General features: G+C 36.3%; 1 protein-coding gene across 10 annotated transcripts in view; it reads left to right on the top strand.

The window, feature by feature from the left end:
* The window catches only part of ASB5 (ankyrin repeat and SOCS box containing 5), a 40,104-nt gene that overhangs the window by 16,902 nt on the left and 2,195 nt on the right, over positions 1 to 21,007 (top strand). For 8 of the 10 annotated variants that reach the window (XM_068942550.1, XM_068942552.1, XM_068942555.1 and 5 more), the window contains 4 exons: positions 15,642 to 15,721; positions 16,804 to 16,911; positions 18,473 to 18,623; positions 18,763 to 18,897. In XM_068942550.1, coding sequence (XP_068798651.1) covers positions 15,642 to 15,721; positions 16,804 to 16,911; positions 18,473 to 18,623; positions 18,763 to 18,897 — 474 coding nt within the window. Of the gene's footprint in view, positions 1 to 7,988; positions 8,668 to 12,766; positions 13,068 to 15,641; positions 15,722 to 16,803; positions 16,912 to 18,472; positions 18,624 to 18,762; positions 18,898 to 21,007 lie in introns of those variants that run through there. The other 2 variants (XM_009676620.2, XM_009676621.2) reach the window with 2 other exon arrangements.

Raw genomic sequence — 21,007 nt, 5'->3', positions numbered from 1 at the left:
GTCCCATCTTGCTGGAAACCAACATTAGAAAAAGGCAAGGAAAAATGATGTCTTTTAAAATTTTCCTTCCCTGGACAAATTCCTAAAATGTATAGCTAATGCACAACAGATTGGCAGTCACTGACTGGTATCATTACCCTTTCAACACTTAATAAAATAAAACCAATTAAATCCACCTGAACGTTACCCTTATCTTAGTTCCTCTATCTGCAAGTACTAGTCTCTGCATATCAGGATTGAAAAAACTGAATTAATGTGTGACTCTTTTCATGCCTGCATACTACCAGGTCTATTTATGAATATAGGATTTTATAATTCAGGCTTATTATTCTGTCACTCTTATTTATAATACTAAAATTCAGAATGTGTGTGTGAAAATATATATATATATATATATATAAAAGGGACTTTAAAATGAAATATAATCTATCATGTTTAGTATGTGGAATTTAAAGGACACTTAGTTAAATTGGGGCTTGATGCAGTTTTGAATGAAATATTTTAATATGAGCCCTTTCTATTTTAAAAAGAAATAAGGGAAAACAAGAAAAAAATCCGTGAAAGCAATTACCAAAATTCTCAGATAAGCAAATCCCTTGAAAATAAAATTGAAAGTTCTGGGGCACTTTCAGAGGTTACCGTTTTCTTAACAACTGAAATGCTACAGATTTTCCAATGTGCATATATTTTATAATAGTTCTTAATGGAAATGCACATCAGAATTATGATTCGAAAATGCCTTACTACAATGAGAAAGAGTAAGTTTGTAGACTGAGAAGTATTTAGGTTTTGGCACCTGCAAAGCAACTGCTAGTAGGCATGCTCATTGAATAATTTTACAAATTTGACTCCCTATGAAGTGGTTGCACTTTGGCACAGAAACTTTCCTGTTTTCTTTGGCAGTAGAGTGTATAAGATGAAAAGCTCCTCTTCTTTCTGTTTGGGCCCAAGGCTCCTTTTTATCCTTATCAACGGTTTCTGGTTACAGTGTTCCCTTCCTCCCCTCTCTCTCCCCTCCCCCCCCCCCCGGGGCTATATTTCAGTTTCATGCTTACTTTGGGTATTTCTTTCTTACTTTATGTCCATATCATGTTGATCTGCCTTGAGAATGAAAAAGTTATTTTCGTTATCCAAACATGACATTTCATTATCCGTTAAACTGGATGGAGTTAATTCATATTTTTCAGAGCTTTTATATCAGTGTGTATGTGTAACCAGGTAGTTAGCACTGCATTATTTTAAACTTGGATACTAATGTATGTTTTTTTTCATCCTTATAAGACTGAATAATCCAGCCATAATAAAAATGAAAGTTGCCAAACTTGAAAATGGTTTTGCTGAACAAATTTGGCTGAATGGCCAGTTTGCCAGTAGGGGAGAAAACCCTGACTACATGCTCTTTTAGTAATAGCCACATTGCTTCTCCTTTTTCCCCTCTTAAATTATAGCAAGAACATTGCACTGAAATATCCGAATCCAGACCTGTGAAGAGTTAATAATTCTGTCTGTTGTACAGCTGTTGCTTGATACAAACTGGAGGATCAAAAGCAACCTTTAGACTCTTCCTGCCGTACCGGCTAGCTGGTCATATCATGAAAGTGCTCTGTATTTACAAGTGTTGCGCTGGAGCTTCAGTTGATTTTTATAGTCCCTTTGCTTTAGGATGAGGCAGTAGGGCTGCAGCAGTAAGTGATTTCAAAGTATAAATGCATGTATCAAGTCTTAAGACTTGTTGAATGTTATTTGGTCCGTAGGATATCAGCTCTACTGGTAAATACTGCTAAGAGCTTAACTTATAAGGAAAAGTCCATATTTGGATAATACAGATAACTTTATTGAAGTTCCCATTCATAAACTTGTGTAAGGGAAAAAGATTCTATTTTTATCTAAATTAAAACTGATATTCAGCAACTGTCAGAATGGTTTTAGCAGCAAGGAGAAGTTGTTACAGATGAACTTTCCTATGAAAGAATTATTTGGCAGAAGTTAACAAAACAAACAACAACAAACAATTAGTCATGTACTTATACATATACCTGGGGTCTGATACACAAGCTAAGTACTTTGACAACATGAAATTGAATCTGTTATAAATGTACTGCTTGAATTATGCTTTTTCTTTGCTATCCTATTTTTTAAACATTATTGTCAACTACCTGTACAGGTCTTCAGAGAATATCACTTTATAAATAATTAAACTATTTTAAAAGTATATTTGAAAATTATTTTAAAGCAGGATTTCTGTTTATAGGGTTTGAGTATGCATTCTCAAAATCTATTATATTGTTTTTGCAGAAATGGAGAGTTGAATATGCCCTGAATTCTTTTAAGTTTAAAAAAAAAAAAAAAGTCTACTGTTGAATGAAGGTAGTCAGTTCTAAGCTGTGCTGCTTTGCTGTATATGCCTTAGCTGTGGATGGTAGGAATGCCCAGTACATTAGCTATTCTTAGTTATACCAAATTAGGCCATCCATGGGATTGTCCCAGTTTAAGAGGGGAATTCGTATCTCTCCTCAGGATTATGAGGCTATGTGAAGAGTATTAAGCTTCACGTGTGCTGCTGCTTCTTGTACCCTGAGAACTGCTTGGGCAGACCTAAGAAACCAAGGCCTTTAAATACAGCTCATAAATTTGGGGAAAAGGCTATGTTTTGCTGTTGGAGCTGCACTGCTTGGAAAGCTTACTTTAATTAAATTTGGAACTGTAGTGAATGATGAGAGCAATGTTTTCCTACTATTCTATTCTAACAAGTTGCAATTGATAATGTCACTCAGCAACAGTTGTTAGGTAGGGAAGATAGGCACAAGGCATTTTCTCAACTTGCATTCCACAGAGATCACAGTTCTATTAATAAAAGCCATATAAGACATCTACTAGCTTCCTGGATACAATAGAGATTCATTTAGTAATGACAAGAATATTGTATGGCATACCTATTCACCATACCACTCAGTGTAAGACACCACATTTAGCGTTTGTTTTTCATACACTGCATGTAAGTTAACGGTGTAAAAATGCTTAAGATAAATGTGAGTGCCCTTTTTAAAAGCTTCAAAAGGGAGATTTTTCTGATGGAGTGTATCACCCCCTCTCTGTGTGCTAAATAACTCTGCCAGAGAAGAGTCATACTCAAAAATAATTCTCGAGATACTAGACATTTGCTTAAAATGAATCAAATAACACCATATATCAACAAGATAAGAGAACCTCCTCTGAAGAATATAATCTACCTTAAAGGGATTTTGGTGAGAGTTATGTGATAGAAATAGACTGGCATGGCAATTCCAGCAGTCAGAGCCCTGGCATATCGGTGCCAACAAAACCTAAGCACGCCTGTTGGCAGGCACTGACTTTTCCCTCCCCTTAAAGACAATCTCTGAGGCTACAGAAACTCTCTTGTGGATGTGCTTGCTGGAACGTGTTTGCATCCTTGCTTCCCTGAAAGGAGTTGAGGTATCCCATTGCATGTATATGTTTGGGGGGGAAGGGGGTTCACTTCCCTGAGAAAAGCATTACCACAAGCTCTGTTTTCTGAAAACCTTTACACATTTTCATCAGTATCATTCATGTTTGCCTCCTTGAAATTTGTGTCTTTTCTGAAGGTGGACTCTGCTTGTCACCAACACAGATACTTCTGGCATGCTTGATTTGCATATTCTAAATTAACTCGCGGAAATCCCCTTCATCAATTGATTTCTTTATTTTTCTGGATGAGATGAGTAATTAGCTTTTGATCTACAGACAAGTACAGAATGAAACAGTATGAACTTTGGTATAACGTAAGATTTTAAAGATACTTTAACAATAAGACTAAAAAATGATCCTGGAGCAAAGTATAGAGCAGCCTGCCTCCAAGGGCAAAGACAACTGTTATTAAAGGAAAGCCATTAGGGAATCTCCAATATTAGGTTGGGACAAGCTGAAATGTACCGTCTGCACTAGTCCATTTTGTAGTAGTGGGCATAAGGCAGCATGAGAAAACCAAAATAGGGTAGCTTCCTGAAGGTGATGTTTCCTTTCCACAGCCATAGATTTGTTGTGGCTGGGGTTCTGCTCTTCGCACGCTTCTCTTGTAGGAGATGTTCTCAAGCATTTGCAATGCAAGCAAGGAGTGAGTGAACTTCTGCCAGGGTTAGATGATGATGACTTTGGGGGAATGCATAACGTGCCGAAGTACTGAGCTCTATTCATGATTGCAGCAAGACTGACTGGTTGGTCATAAATTCATTACGGCATGCTCCATCTGTTACACTAGTGGATGTTATTCTTTGCTATATCTAGAGTCTTCCTGGCAGTAGATAGGAACTCTCTTTTCAGCTCTGTTCTCATACTAATTAGCTGAAGATTCACTCTGTGGTGCTCTATACAATTACCATGCCAGCTAGCCGTGTCATGCTTTGTCTCCTCCATCTCTCCTCCACTATCTGAAGCCTGGGCTTGTTTAGCAGTTGCTTTGGCCGTGCTGACCAGCTTCACTGCTTTGACTTGTTTTTCTCAAGTGTACATATTAGAAAATAATGCTGAGTTACCCCTGTCTGTCTACCTGAAGAGATCTGGAGGGTGCACGTTGCAAACTCACAAGGGAAGAAATACAGTAAATGTATCACTGTTCCATATTTGACTTCTGTGATGGCTGAGGCAGAGCCTTTATCACAGCAGAAATTTAAGCCCTTTCTAAACCTTCCAATCTGGTTCCCAGCATCCAAGAGTGCAAGGTCTGCCAAGTGTTAAGCCAGCACTGCAGGATGTAACATTGGCCCCCATGGCCTTTTGGGATGCTGTTTTTATAGGTAATAGTGATTCTGTAATTATTTCTAAAAGTTGCTTAATATTGGCCTCTTGTATACGGAAGAATATTGAAGGTCTCTTCTGGTTCATTTGTGACAATGTTAAATGACAGACAACTCCTAGGGTACTGGCACTGAGATCCAGGAAGTCTGCCCATCATGTCGCCTTCTATTTACAATCTATGTATCATACCAGCAAGAAAAGGCAGTTTCAGGTCCTATTCCAAAACTTAATGTGACAGGCTCCACATAGACACCGTAGCCCCGTAATTATACTGGTTGAAAAAGTAGATAAGAGTTGCTGAACCTGAAAATGCAAAATACTTTGGGAAGCCAGGTGGCACAACATTTGGCTAAATTGAGGAGGGTTGCACACAAAAAAGGACTAATCTGTGGTATGTGAAAGTATGGAAATTTTCCTCCAATTCTTCCCAGGGTAAATTGCTATTTTTGGAGTGTGGACTGTTTGCATCAGACTGCATCATGTGTTGTTTTGTGGTGGTGGTGGTGTTTCAAGTAACACATCTTCTTATGTATTAGCTAAATGGCATCTCTACGGCATTAAGGGCAGCCTTCAGAATAGAATGGTTCCCCGTTGAAATGGAGGAACAACAATTTCTGTCCCTATGCATTGCCACCTGTTAAGAACACAGTTGTCCCCACAGAGTAAACTCAGCTATTTGCTGGCATGCAAATGTTGAAAGTGTACTGACATTTCTTTTCATAACAATCTGGATAAAAAACATTGCGAAGAAAATTTCTTGAAAGTTTCCTGTAACAGTTCTTCCATATAAGTTAAGTGGAACTAAATATTAGTGAAATGCAACATAGCGGATTATTTAATGTTTGCCAGTTAAATTAAGTCAAAAGGCCAAGCTCTTCAGTAAAAGCCTCCAGTTTCCTTACTCTGAGACTGTAGTATCTGCCCCTTTGTCTTGCTGCTTTTATGCAAGGAGTTGCATTGCTACTGTGAGTAAACAATCTGAGAGCTTTCCTTGATAGCTTGTGTACCAAGGCAGGTGAAAATATGGTCTACTTTATTTACTTAGATGAAAGAACCTGTATTATATACTTGGATGTGTGTTTAGATTTTTATTGTAAATGTTATTAGTGGATTTTGGAACTGTTTAAGTATCTTTAAATCTAAAGGACAGAATCTGAGTACCAAACCTAAGTAGTTGCAAACATTAATAGTTTTATTACCCAATAAGGCAAATAAATTCTCATTTTTATTTTAAAGTTAATGTAAACTAGTGCACGGATGGCTGACTTGAATAAGATTGCGTAACAGTTCCATGTAAGAGATGGACATGAGTTAAAACTGGAGTAAGACTGAAGAACTCCATTTCATGTCCATCTCCTCTTGATATCAACATCTCAGTTTTATTTTCAGTACATTTCAGTTTGATTTCTGATGTTAGTCTAGCTTTCTTTTAAAAGAACCTTTTATTTATGTGCAATTTTAATGTGACTTTTGCATGGCTTTGGCCCAGAAGATGAATAGTTCTGCCTAGAAGAATTTAGTGCAAAGCTGCCTCTAGAGTCCTGAATGGGATGAATTTTGCCTTTTTTAACACATGAAGAAAGATTTTATATACGTATTTTATATGTTACATTCTGATATGCTCCAAAGTATTCAGAGTAAATGGACAATTGTCTTTGTAAGTGTCCTATAGAATAGAGATACTCTTCTCAATATCCTTGCCTTGAAGGTGGCAAATTTTTGAGGTAGTCTACCTCCATTGCCAGCTCATTGCTTCGTATACAGTTCTTTGGAGGAGAGTGAGCAGGCGCTGCTGGCTCCCTTTGAAGCTGTGGCAGCTGTCTGTGCATCTGCTGGTTTCCTTGCTGCTGCAAGTCACACTTCTGCAGATGGTGACAATAGTATAGTGCGGGGCTGGAGTATCTGTGGAAATCAAGCAGTATGAACTACTCCCATGCTGTTTGTACCACCTCACGGAACGGACCTAGCTTCATTCTCAGCTGACAACCTCACCCACAAAGCTCCTACAAAAACATGCAGGTCTTGTCTTCTCAACCCACTGTCAATCCCCGCCCTGCAGTGCTGGATGCTTTGCTGTATCCTAATCCTCACCACCTTCTCCTGAAAGTCTTGGGATTCCATTCTAAATGAAAAGGGAATGTAAAACTGAGCTGAACTCCAGAGTGCTGGAAAATGTAGAAATTGTCATCAGCTATTTGTCACCTGTAGAATAATGCTGATATCTTCCTGACGTGGACTTGTGTGTACGCATGATAAGGTTTCTTGTTCATTGATCATATTTTCCTGTTTTGAAAACTTGAAAAAGATACTACAATTTAACAAGTAATCCTGATATTAAAGTGACATATTTATAATGTGCATGCCCTTTTGCTCTGGTTCAGCTTTTACTTGCAGAGTCTGATTGCTGGATGTGCTTATTTCAGTCTGTGAGACATTGTGGCTGATTCAGCCAGATAGAATTTGAGGAAAATATCTTTCTGAATGCTGCAGCACCTCTGGGAGAATCCAGTTTTCTTCTCTCTTGCCAGAATAGAAGCAGCCCACCTACTTCTGTTCTCCTGTAAAGACATTCCAGTAAGGCACATCAGTTCTCATGCACTGCAAATTCAAGGTGAAAGATTGCAGCTGCCCCTTCTACGTCCCCGTGTCCTACCTCACTATGATATTGCCACTTATTTTTTTCTTAAAGAAAGACAAAAGAGGAACATAGAAAAAATGTGTATTGTGTCAACATTTAAAGGATACATTTTTGCCAAGTACCTGAAAGGGGAGTATACTAGGATAAAAACCGTAATGTTTATTTCCTTTTAAAAAGTTTATAAATGGCTAGTTTTTATATTAGTAGAAGAGGACAGAGAGGAAATAGGTGGAAGGGAAAGGCAGCATGTTAACTCATTACCGGTACAAGGAAGTCATTCTATGCTGGAATTTTATCATGGATCAGCTATTTCTTTTGCTTCTCTGTGCAGATTTCTGTTGTGCAGTAGTTTGTTGCCGTTGGTTTCCTTATATCTAAAATAGAGTGACTTTTGCCTCTTTTGATAAAATTGTAGCCTTAATTTCACAATGGGATCAGACTTTCAAAATAACCAGTGAAGTCTTGCTTTGCTAGTCAAACCAAGCTTTTATTTATTCAAAATGTAGTTTCCAGTTGACGTCTGTAGGATACCATGTCCTGTATTTAAAAAGCAAAGCAAAAACCAAAAAGTGTTTTATGATTGGATTCTTCCTAACTCCGAAATATCTCTGTTAACTGCAAAGTACATACAAGTAAAGCCTGATTCAGTAATAACTTTTTTTCAAGCTGTCATTAATAAAAGAATTGCCGTCCTGATTAACACAGTGCTAGTTTTTCTGTTTTAGACTGCTGTTATGCAAGCAACAAAGCAGTGAATACTTTTACTTTAAGAATGCTTCTTTTTTGGTTTAATGATGAAAAATTAACACCTTCTTTCCATTTAAATCATGTAAATAGTTAAGACTCATGCCGTAGCTAAGCTGATTCTTTCTCCGTTTTAAAAATAGAAAATGCTAGAGCGGTCCTTCCCTTCCCCCACTCACTAGTCCAAGCTAGTAAATGTTACTGAATGGATTTCAGTGTTGTAGCCATTCTACAGTAAGTACAACAAGAGCCTTTGTGAAAAACTGAAAAGAGGGGAAAAAAAGGTAGTAGAAATTCATTTGTGGATGTTCGTCAGACCAGAGCACCTGCACTAATGGTAGACAAGCTTTCCTCGAGAAACAAGTAAATAATGACAACAAATACCGCTGTTCAGAGGAGCTGCACTCACCAGAATCTCCCCAAAAGAAGCCTAGAAAGCGTAGGGGAGTGCCCTGCGAAACGAAAAGCTAGCTGGGGTATTCTGACCAGCCAAGGTTAGTACAGCAGCCGTTTCACAAACTGAAATATGCTAAGCTGACCCAGTTTATGATGTTCTGGCTTTAAACTGTTACTTCTTTCCAGCTGTAATGTAAATGCTTGTTTGTTAGTGGCACCTTATTAGCTTCCATGGGTTAACACAAGGCTGTTGAAGCTATTTTTTGTTGTTCTTTCTGCATGGAAATCAGCTGATCTAAAATACTCTTTCTTGTTTATCTGCTCTGTTTGTTTTATGCAAGTGTTTAACGCTTGACTTACCCTGACTTTTGCTGTCCTGCCACAAGGTAACTGGATACTGAGGGCTAATTGTTTACAAGAGAGAACAGAGAATGAAAGGAGGTGGAGGAATAACTTTATATGCCAAGTTTAGAGGTAACTGGAACATAAGGCAATGGAGGAAATACAGGTGACAATTATTGTATCCTATGCTAAAAGGCAAACTTGCACAGAGAAGTACTTATGAGGTATTTAAGTTACTGGACACAGAGACATTTTGAGCAATGAGGAATAATCTGAATGATAATAGAAATGTTTAGGACTGCTATATTGTATGTTCCATTTTTTTCTAATTTTGTCTTAGTATAACAAGTGTGTGAAAGAGGGCTTTGAGAAATTGTACAATTGAGTAATTAGCAGCTGAAAGGTGGGATTTTTTTTTAAAATAGTGATCATTAACCCTAATTAATAATGACTGTCTCATTATTAATTGGTTCAGAGTGAGCCAAAAAAAAGAAGGAAGTGAAAACTTGATAATGTGAAATCGAGTCAAATGTTTAAAAAGTGGAAGATAATAAAATAGTCAAGGAACGTAGAGAGGGCAGGTGATGTGAGGGAGAGATTGAATATATTTTGTATGAAAAGAGTTATGAAAATCCCATGTAAAGCGTAGCTATATGGCATGTGAATGGGAGGATGAGAGGGATTCTTAAAATAACTTTGCTAATTTCCAGGACTGTCAATTTTAGAATTAAGCAATAATCAAGAATTTAAGCAGCAGTTACTGTAGTTTCCTGAGTAACCATTCAACTGCAACAGTATTGTAAGGTTATATTTATTCATCAGTATTAATATGCAGTGTACCTTTTACCCTCTTACCACTCATCATTTGGGATAAAATTCCATGATCTATAGTAACTTTTATTTATCAACATTTCAGCTTATTAGATCAGCAGTTTCCAAGAACAAGGGCAATCTTCATCAGACTGAAAGGAAGTTTTAAAGATATTTTGTGTAAAAATGTTATCACTAGCTGCTCCTTGATATGGATCAGGATTAGAACAGGCTTTTTTTGCTATTTTTGTAAAGAATTATTCACAGTTAGCCAAGTTTTTGAATTTTTCAAAAAAACACAGCAAAATATGGAAAGTAAATGTTTCTGAAGATTCCATCTTAACAAGGTCCACCTACTTACGGCTTCTTTGTGGTGGCCAAACTTATACGTGTTTTCTGATAGACATCCTGAAGCTTCTGAGAGACTTCTGTTGCAATTGATGCTTCCAGTTGTTGCATGTCGCTTGAACAGCAGTTGTATCTAGTATCAGATCTGAAGGATCCAAACCATATAAGCATCCAAACTTGACTTTCTTCCCCAGGCACGCTAGCATAGCAAAGCCAGAGGAAGTCATACTGGAAGGCATAATGTCTGCAGATTGTAAAATGGGCTGAAAGTGGCCAAGAGGTCAGGAGACATATGTCATAGTAGATGTGGATGAAGAGAAAATGGAGTAGGGCCAGGCTAGAAAAAGATCTTCAGCCCAATGGCATGAGGGCCACAACTAGGCTGTTTTAGCAAAATCTCCTAGATTTAGCAAAAATCAGCACACTGGGCCCAGCTTTTCTGGCCAACTGGGTACTGTTTGCTGTGGCTACTCTCTGACAGAAGACTGGAAAAATACTGAGAATTATGAGCCCAGCTTGGGCAAAATTACTTGCAATCTGGTTTAGGGCTAGAGACCATTTGATGAGCCCAAGTCACAAATTCCTTTAGAAAAAGTCGTCCAAGATCTGATGTCAGCTCAGAAAGTCAGTATTCCTCTTCTGTCAGCTGCTACTTGGAAAGTCCACTGAAAAATTCTTTTTTTGCTTTAGTTATTAGTTCAAGGAAATATTAACAGCCTAAGAGTGCTACCAGCTGCTCCACACACAAATCAAAGAATATTATGTGGGTCTAACAGTCCATTGATTATAGAAGTTTAGCGGTTAATATGAGTTTACATCTTGGTACTCTTGCTGTGGCGTAGTTTGCTAGTTTGCAAGCTACTTTATGCTGGACAAAAATCTAGCCAATTGTTGATCCTTCAGGAAGGTGGAAAAACAAACTATGTGACTAACGGACAGAGGAAGGAGCGGTTGTTGCTGTGCTTTCACATGACAAGAGAAGGGGCCTGACACACTTCTTCCTGCATATGCAAGGCCCAATACAGAGCCAGGAACAACTGCTGCTGCCATTGCCAGTACCACTACCTTCGTGTAGCATAATGTCGCTTCTATACTGGTGGGAGCCAAGCAAGCCTTGTTTGGATATTGCTGTTGCTTTTTTAAAGGACTTTTAATACATTTCTGTAGCTCATGTTTCTCTGTTAAAAGTATGTTGAGTTGCAATTCCAAACACTCCAAATTTAGGAAATGTTAAAAGATACGTTGCCTATGTCACGCTGATTTGACCCTCCGATGTGTTGTAAGACAAAATTTGACAACATGACCTCGTTTGTACTTTTTTTTACAGAACTTCTACTTCGTTCAGTGCACAAGATGGACTATATTCTGAGAATGGATTAGATGTATATATGGAAAAATATACCCAGTGTTTTCCTATTTATTGGAAAGGTTAGAAGGCATGTAGTGAATGAAGTAAGAATTCACAAGAAAAAAGGGATAATTTTTTTTTGAGTTTCATTTCTGAAATTGGATTCTGTGCTTGTCTCTGCTGTGGCATCTAGACGGTTCAAGATGAGTTATCTGTCCTAAAACTTTGGAGTGATCATAGTTATTCTTGATATTATCCAAGGCCGAAATTTCAGAAGTTCCAAGCTCTCATAACTCTAATTAAATGATGCTTTTGTTGTAGGCTATAATGGCTAACTACTCTGGAAAAAATAGGTTATTATATCTGTTTTACAATTTGAGCCTTACAGTTATGTCTTTTAGTTCTGTAGTTATAAAATAGTATGAATGGACAATGTTGTCCTTGTTGGACAAGGGTTTTGAAGTATTCTTTTGTTATTGGGAGAATACCATGGAAAAGACAATATAAATTAATGTTTTTATGTTCAGATTGTGGTTTGGATAGCGTGTGTTAAAGAGCAAGAGACATGAAGATATAAAATAATTTGAATGCTAACTTATTCATTGGATATGACACAGGTAGTCTGGCAAAAATAATGTGTGAGCATATAATATGGCTGTATCAGACGTTGAACTGTGTGGGAAATAAATTTTGTTTTGTATAGTTTTCAAACATTGGAAGTTGTCGACATTTGAATTTGGAATTAAATCCTCACATTTTGAAAGTCTATGTGATGATGAACACTGGAAAGAACATTGGTTTTGAACCAGTCAGCATTTCTCTTTCATGCGTGTGCACATATGTATATGCACATACATACACACAGAGTAATTATATGTTATGTTTATAATTTCTAGCTATATATAATAATGTGTAGTTTAAAGAGGTGAGACTTTCACTGCTGACACATAGTTATCAAAAAACCCAGTTTAATGGCCCCCAAATAGTTAAGAACTTAATTGACACGGTAGTGAACTGCTAAAACAAAAACGCCGTTCAGTGTACAGAATGAGTAGCATCTGCCATGTTTGAAACGTTCTATGCTTACTTGTTTTCTAATATATTGTGAGAAAAAAATACCATGTGAACGTTTGGCAGTGCTTCCCTTACAAAGCTATTTGCTAATACTGATTTTTGAAGATACTAAACTATTGATTCATGTATCTAATTACATGAGGTTAAAGAAGGAAGAGTTTGTCCTGCAGTTCTGCAGTTCAAGCTTCTGTTGATTTCACTGTGAATTTCCCTCTTGCTGAAATTCCAGTTAGGCTCTCTTGGAAAGCACATGCATAGATGCTGGCACTTTTCAAAGTTGTTTTTTTTTCTTTTTTTTTTTTTTTTAAGGGAAAAAATAAAAAGAGCCACTGCCCTTTATAATAAGAAAAGAAACTGGCAGCTGTTTGAGTTCATATCTTAGAGCTGTGTTTACTGCAGGGTTTTACAGGTGAAAGTTCATATTACAGTGAGCTGCTGATCTCCTTCCAAACATAGCTGGACTGCATTAGGAACAGGCCCAACTAGCAAGAACAGATTTTTATTTCGGATTGAAAGAAATGAGTAGGATTTATAATTGCTGCTGGCTGGAAGTGCCATGGGGAGATGGAGATTTAGGTATTGTATGATCTTTTGTAATAATTTCTTTTAACCTTGCCTGATAATACAATGAATATCTTTAGTGTTTACAGAGCAGTGTGGACTGCCCTTCCTGGTAAACTATATATGAGTGAGCTTGGAACTAATGTGGTTTCTAAATTTAGTTAGAGATACTTTGTCTTCAGCATCTGTCAGAGACTACGTCAGTAGGGACTTAATACATTAACAGTTTTTGAGTAGAATATGTTTGCTAATACCACCGTTAGAGACAACAATGACTTTAAAATTTATTCATTTATGTTCTTGTTAATGCTTTCTAAGTAAGAGAAATGGCAAATTTGTAGCAGGAGGCAGGAAACTAGACAAAAAATTAATTCTTTTGAAGAAACCTATGGTATTTATTTATAAGATAAGTATTTATTTTGAACATGTTTTTATCCACTTGATATTCAATGATGAAATATTGTGCTTAATGATAAATCAGTTAGAACGTGAAAAGTTGTTCCAAACTTGGGTTGAACAAAATCTGTCTGCGGTCATTATACTTACAGATTTTTTTTTTATATAGAGCTGATAACAAAACTAAGCATTTTTTATTTAATAGATTTAGCAGAAACAGTTAGCTCTTCAATATCTCTACTTGAAAGCAGGGATATAAAGTATGTCTAGGTGCAAAATGGAGCTTGGAATGGGATCCAGCATCACTTGTTTCTCAAATGTCACTGACGTAATGATATCAACAGACGTCCTTCTGAGCAATCTAGGAGGGAAGGATATATAGGAAGGGAGAATACAAAAAGCATTTCTTTGAGATCCTGCCTGCATCTTTGTTCAGTTTAGAGTTATATGTGGTCACAATAATGTCCTGAGAATGAATATATTTAATGTGCATGAAGACTTAATGGCATTTAAAATTGTATTTGTTGTTTTCTATATAATAGTTAAGTGTCTGCCTTTTTTTCCCTCGTAATTTAGGAATAAAATAAACTGTCGAGAAAGAGAAATTATCTTCATTGAAGACATAGGGACAAAATTTCAAAACCAGCTTTTAAATACAGCTTTTAATGATTTTTGAGCAGTTCTTTGCAGCTGCCCGTAGCAGAAGTTAATATATTCATTGTTTATGAAAGCTTGGTTTAGTGCTGGTTCCCTCTAAAGAAGGAGGAGAGCATTGGTCAAAATTTTCATAGTGATTGTACACATCCACCTTGTAATAGGATAAGTATACTTGAGCTTATTAGAGTGGGAGAGGAAATGTTGACACTTTCTAAATATCAGGTCAATTTAAAATTTCTCAGCTCTGTAATTGTAATATCAAGCCTCCTAAAATCCCAAACAACTTGTATGTGTTTATTTTTTTCCTCAGCTATTCTCACTAGAAGTAAGAATTGCAGAATAGTTCGTTTAATGAATGCAAAATAAAAAGTAAAGGGAACAGCGTGTGTGTATGCACATATGTATGCGCGCGCGCGCACACACACACACACACACACACACACACAAAATCAGAGCTTAGAGCAAATAGTTCTGAAAAAATATTAGAATTTCGATCTTACCTGTGGTCTAGCTATTCCTACAGATGAAAAACAGTTCAAAAAGCTTCACAGGTATTAGACACTACAACATAATAGAAATCTTCTTGCCTTTTTAAGGTCCTGATTGAGATGTTTTAATTGCCAGTATTTTAGTTCTATAATCAGTTCTATCTAGTCTTGTGATAATGTAAAGGTTCGGGGGTGCTTTAATTTTTCTTTTTTTTTTCCACCTGTCCCAATAGCATCCAGTGGCACTGAGTTGCACAGCGTAGTTGTATATTCTGTGAGAAGATGGTCTGCTTAAGTTGCAGTTTCATAGAATGACTCCTTTAGTTCTGGGAAAAGGAAACTAGAAGTTCTTATCTTTTCCATACTGCCCATTATTTTATATGTTTTTAACTATCCCCTCATTTCTATTCTGGTTGAGCAGTCTTAATCTTTTCGGTCATTCTTCATTTAATTCTGTGCCCATTCTCATCACTAGTTTGTAAAATCCTACTGATTTGCTGAATTTTTTGAGAGTACTGCACAGTGCATTCCAGAAGATGGCAAATAATTTGGAATGGAAGATGGATTCTCACTCTGTATTTCTCTCTTTGCACTTGTGTAGTAGCAGCAGGTGAATCTCATCATGCATAGGGATTTTCCTATTGAATTTCATACACCTTAGCAGCGTTTTTAGTACTTTTCCAGGCAAGTTTGTTTGTTTTAGGTCTAAATATCAATGTGTTGAAATTTATAAGTTTCTCTGTGACAACCACAAAATAAGTTACATGATTTTTGTAAAAATTGATGAATTTATTAAATCACAGTAATAATAAGCATATCAGTACTTTGTTCTCCTCTGTACCATAGAATCATTTAATATAAATGCTTACAGTTAATATAACTTTCTTGTCTAGAAACTGATAATTTGAAATACAGTTTATAAAGGGGAGCAGTTCATTTCACAGGACAGTTGACTTCATTCTGAGTATTATCTTTTCTGCCTTGCTATATTCATTCCAGAATCCTTCTGATTTATATGGTTTACTCAATAAATGTTGTTATTATATAGGTTCTTGGGCAGATCGCTCACCTCTGCATGAGGCAGCCAGTCAAGGACGTCTTCTTTCTCTAAAGACTTTATTGTCACAGGTGAAGGCTGTGTTCTTAAAATTCCTTTCCTTTATAATATTACTTAATTTCTCAGCATAGATTGTTACTGTGGATTTAGTATGTTTTGCTTCGCTTTTTTTTCGACCTGAATGTTTCAAAGCATTTGGGAATTGTAAAGTATAAGGTGTAAATTAATATTTAAAATATTTTGCCTATTTTAAAGCTTTCTAAAAATTAATCTTTGTATCTAAATGTACATCACTCTCCCCCTCTTCTGTCCCTGTAGTTCCACTAATTTGAGTCCTCAGGTAAATAGAGCTGGTCAGAAAGAAACTTGTTGATGGGGAAGAATCATTGATTCTGTTTTTTGCATGGTTCTGATTAAAACAAGAAATTTTTTTTTAATAGCAAAGAGAGAGAATGTAAATCACTGAATTTTAATATTGCAGTATTGTGTCATATTATCTGTTACGACATTGATCAGTTATACCAGAGAATATATTTGATATAAGCCAATAAAGATGTTGATTAGCTTTAAAGAAACAAAAACACCTACTGCAGAAAATTTCAAGGGCTCCATTATTTTATCAATCTGAGAACAGTTGTTCTTGCTGAAACCCACTTGACCTTAAGGCAGAGAACCGTATAATCACATAACAGTTTAGATTCAGGGATGTGTAAAGTTTTAAAGAAGTCCACAGGTGGAGATTCCCCAACCTCTCTGGACTTCTGTTCCAGGGTTTGACCACCTCCATGGTGGAAGAATTTTCCTTCATAACTACTTGAAATTCCCTATGTTCCAACTTGTGTTTTGTTGCCTTTTGTCCTATCACTCTGCACATCAAGAGTCTGCTTCCATCTTCTTTACACCCTCTTTATACCTTTATACCCTATTTCAGTCTTTAATATTTCTAATTTAAAAAAAGAAGAGTTGAAAGCATATTTACATTCTCTTATCTACACTGATTGATGAAAGATCCATTTTGTGCTCACTCGATTTATGTATTGCATGGAGAGTTTTAAGCATATTTAGAGTAATATAAACTGTTCTTCTGCATGGCAGTGTAAGGAAATGACTCTTAACAGCTTTTCTATAATCTTTGTATTTATATCTTCTTTAGGGCTACAACGTAGACACACTAACAATTGACCAAGTTACTCCACTTCATGAAGCGTGCCTGGGAGATCATGTTGGCTGTGCAAGAATCCTTCTTGAAGCAGGAGCAAACGTGACTTTCTTTTTCTATATGAATTCTAGTACCTTCATCTACCTGAGCAGGATATATTCCTTTTTTTTTTTAATTGTTATTTTTCTGTACTCTCTCTATTGATTGCATTGATTTCATTTAATTGCAGCAAGTTGCCATCTGAAAGCTAGCAAAGGAAAGCGATGGGTCAAAGAAACACCATCAGAGAGATGATAAGTAAAAAACAAAATGAGAGAGAAAAAGACCATGTAAGGGTATGTGTAAGAGTAGATATCTGACAGAAGAGCAATAACAGGGAAAAATAGATGGGAATTGAGAAGACAGTAGTATAGATTAATGAATTGGAGAAAATCTGTTTGTAGTGTGTCACCAGCTGTACATTATTTCTCTTCTAAATTATATTACATTATTTCTCTTCCAAAATGTAGAATATGTCTCTCTCCTGTGCTGGCTTTCTCTTTCTCTGAGTGGCTTGTAAGAAACAATTCTTTTAATCTCCAGAGTATCGTTTGTCAGACTACACCTGCACACTCTTAAGATTCTTTAGTCTGAGTACAGAAGAGCACTGGCTCTTTTCTTTATTCCTGAAACAGGCTTTCTAGCTGTTATCCCAAAATAAAAATTGGAATTCACAGGTCGCTTTCACTACAATCCAGGCTGACATCCGACTCCCCAGCAGTTTAAATGTGTGCTTTCCCAAACTGCTGTTCTTTATAGTGGAAAGATTGACCTTACATGTTAGTTTTCAGAAAAGTGTAGAAAAATGTCTACAGAAGAAAAAAAAATTATAGGTGTGTTCCAAAAACAATTCCTTTCCACTGCAGCTAACACAAGGGATTCTAAAGACATAAACCTATACACGCTATAGACAAACCTATAAGAACAAATTGTATTTCCCCCTCGCTAGTTTTTTAGTACTTTTGACCATTGGATGTGGGGGAAATGAGAAGGCATAGAGGAGAATATGCCAGAATCCTGGAAAGTTTTCTCTCCACATACCTGTGCCCCTTCTTTTAGTATCATAAGCCCTCAGAAATTTGCCTGCTCACTCTCTCTGTCATTCTCTCAGACTGACAAAATTCAGTTATTTTAGTAGGGGGCTAGGTTGGTGTAAAAACAGTGAGCCTCTCTTATTAAGTCTCTATCCCACGGAATATCACTCCAACACAGAGGTAAAAAATAAAGAAGAAAATGGCATTTAATATGAACTATGCAGTCTGACAGAGGTACAGACAGAAGGTCTCCAATATTGCAACACAGTGTATAATTTTGATGTTATCAACGAAAAGAGCTAAGTACAATTACTTCTGAAAATTCAAAACTTTTTGAAAATTAAGTCATTTACTGCCTGAATATAAATGTGTGGTCTTTAGGATTCTAGGTGTATTTTGTATTATTCAACAAACTAGTTTCAACTGAGGAGTGTGGTGAGAGGTGATCGGCAGCATAGGGACTCAGCAGTTAAGCTATGTTATTCTAAGCAGTAAATTTGTTAGTATTTTAATGCAGTTACTACCTACATCTTGTTTAAAAAAATACCGTTATTTCAGTTCTATTCTTAAAGAGATCTTATGTATTCTAGGTAAACGCTACAACAATTGACGGAGTGACACCTTTATTTAATGCATGTTCAAGAGGCAGTGCATCATGTGCTGAGCTCTTGTTAGAGTATGGTGCCAAAGCTCAGTGGGAGTCCTGTCTTCCTTCCCCAACTCATGAGGCAGCCAGCAGAGGTAAGAAATTAGCTGCTGAACTGACATGGAATAGTTAACAAATGTTGTTAATGCAGCAGCGTTAAAAAAATGTATCCAGTTTTGTCTCTGAAAGAGCTTACTGAAGTCAGGCAAATTCTATCATTCTTTATACTGATAGGTCACAGTGAATGTCTGGAGGTACTGATATCCTGGGGTATAGATGTGGACCAAGATCTTCCTCATTTAGGAACACCTCTGTATGTAGCATGTGTTTCGCAGCAGATCCATTGCATTCGAAAGCTTCTCTACGCAGGTACGTGATTATTTAATTAAAGATATTGCTAGATTTTAAAGTAAGTTTACAGTATCCTCTTCCGAAGTGAGCTGTGCTCAGTCATCAAAACTGGAAATACTGTTTGCAAAGCTTTACTTGCAAGTTTACTTCATGATGAATGTTTTTCACAATGGTTTATTGTAACTCGTTCACCTTTTTTAAGGTATAGTATGAGGGGAAAGAGGAGCAAGACCAATAATAAGGGTGTTCAAATTTTCAGCACCTACTACAGCTTTGTAGATGTTCATTTTCTTCAGGAAAAAATAAGGTAAATGAGAAAGGAATTTTAAACAGTAACCATTGTGCTTTCAATAGATTTTTTTCAGCAGCGTAGTCCCACCCTTTTTCATAATTTAGCATGTTCTGATTCATCTTTTTACAAACTAGAGAGGCCAAGCTGCAAAGAGAAGAGGTAAGGTAAAGTAATTTCATCCTAAATTTCATATTCTAAATTTAGTGTCAAACAAACAAAAAAGAGATATTGGAGGTTTGCTCTGTTTCAGTCCAAATCCGGGGACGCTATCTGCATTCTTACAGGATCATTTGCTATGCTGATAACCACTTTTGTGGGTGTCATATCCCCAGATGCCCTGCTGAATAATGAATTAAAACATATATTTGAATAATTACAGATAGAGTGTACCATCACAGCCTTGCTAGCATTACACTAGCAGTTTTTCTAGTTAATTGCAGGTTATTTAGAGCTTAAGTAGGCATTAAAGTATTCCTCATTGAGTCAGTTTCGTTGTATGATTAACTATCCCGCTTTACCATTTCTAAATTTAAGAACCCCAGAAATGAAATACTTATATTTTGGGATTCAAATATTACCATACATTAAAAACAGTAACAGAAGGGGACTTTCTACGTTCCTTGTTGCTCTGAAGTAGAGAAGGGTATATAAACTGAGAATAATTCAAATCAATCTGATTTTTTTTCCATATTTCATCAGTTCATGAGAATGCACCAGAAGTTTAAAAGCAAATAGACAATGATATGAGCAAGGCAAAGATACTGTGGAAGTATTCTCAAATTGTAATTCAGAGAATAGTGAGCTATTCAGACTCTAAATCTAATTGGTACTCCCAAATCTAGCTATCCAAATCTAATTGGTATTGGCCTGTGAAATTATTATTTACTCAAATCGGGAATTTAAAAGGCAAAAAATGTTGATCCAGTGAGAAAAGTTAGAAGCAATTTTTGGTCTCACAAGCTCAGTAAAGCTCTCTCAAGAAGTAAAAAAGATTTGTTTTTTTCTTCTAGGATAGTCTAGAATAAAACTGTTGGGGCAAAACAAGTTTTAGGGGGATTAATAGCTTACTTATAAGGGGAGTTCTTCCATACTAGCTATTTTTGTTTCACTCTTGTATGGACAATTTTAATCTTGAATATGAATGCATTATTCTAAATTAGTTTAGTCCATTTAAAATTAAGTGTATTAGCAATTCCTGATTAATACAGATGGGTAACAATTGGAATTCTCTGGGTTTGGGGAATTAATGATTTCCCCCTATTCGCTTTCTTAACTGAATACCCCACCTTAATGAGCATTAATTTCCCTTATAGAAAAATTCATGATAAAGGCTGGACTGGATGCGAGTCTATTTTACTACCCTTCACCGTCTTAACACCTGAAAAACTGTAGAAATGGGCCAAGTTAGATCCCTCTTGCAGTTGGTGTTACTCATATGAACTTAGTATTTATAAAAATGTGTATACTAAACCTCAGTTTAGTGGGGTTTTTTTAAAGAGTTTAGTAATGAAAGTGCACTTTTATTTAGAGCAAGGTTTCTTAAACATCTGCAGAAGATACTTTCTATAATTAGGGCAACAATGATGTTCATATTACCTAACTTGATTTTTCTTTCTTTTCTTTTTAAAAAAGGTGTGCATAAGTAATAAAACTGTTTAGAATAAGTATATGGGATTAAAGGAATCAGTGACATGATTACATATAGTGGTATGCAGTTTAATTCATGAAGTAACTAAATTCACTGTGGCGGTCCACAGTGGAGATAGGTTTTTTTTTTTGCTTTTTAATTGATCTAAGATATAAAACATTCTCATTACTTAATGACCATTTTAATTA

Source organism: Struthio camelus, chromosome 4 (genome assembly GCF_040807025.1).
Source record: "Struthio camelus isolate bStrCam1 chromosome 4, bStrCam1.hap1, whole genome shotgun sequence".
NCBI lineage: Eukaryota > Metazoa > Chordata > Aves > Struthioniformes > Struthionidae > Struthio > Struthio camelus.
The sequence above is the reverse complement of the archived record's forward strand: the minus strand, read 5'-3'. Positions and strand labels throughout refer to the sequence as shown.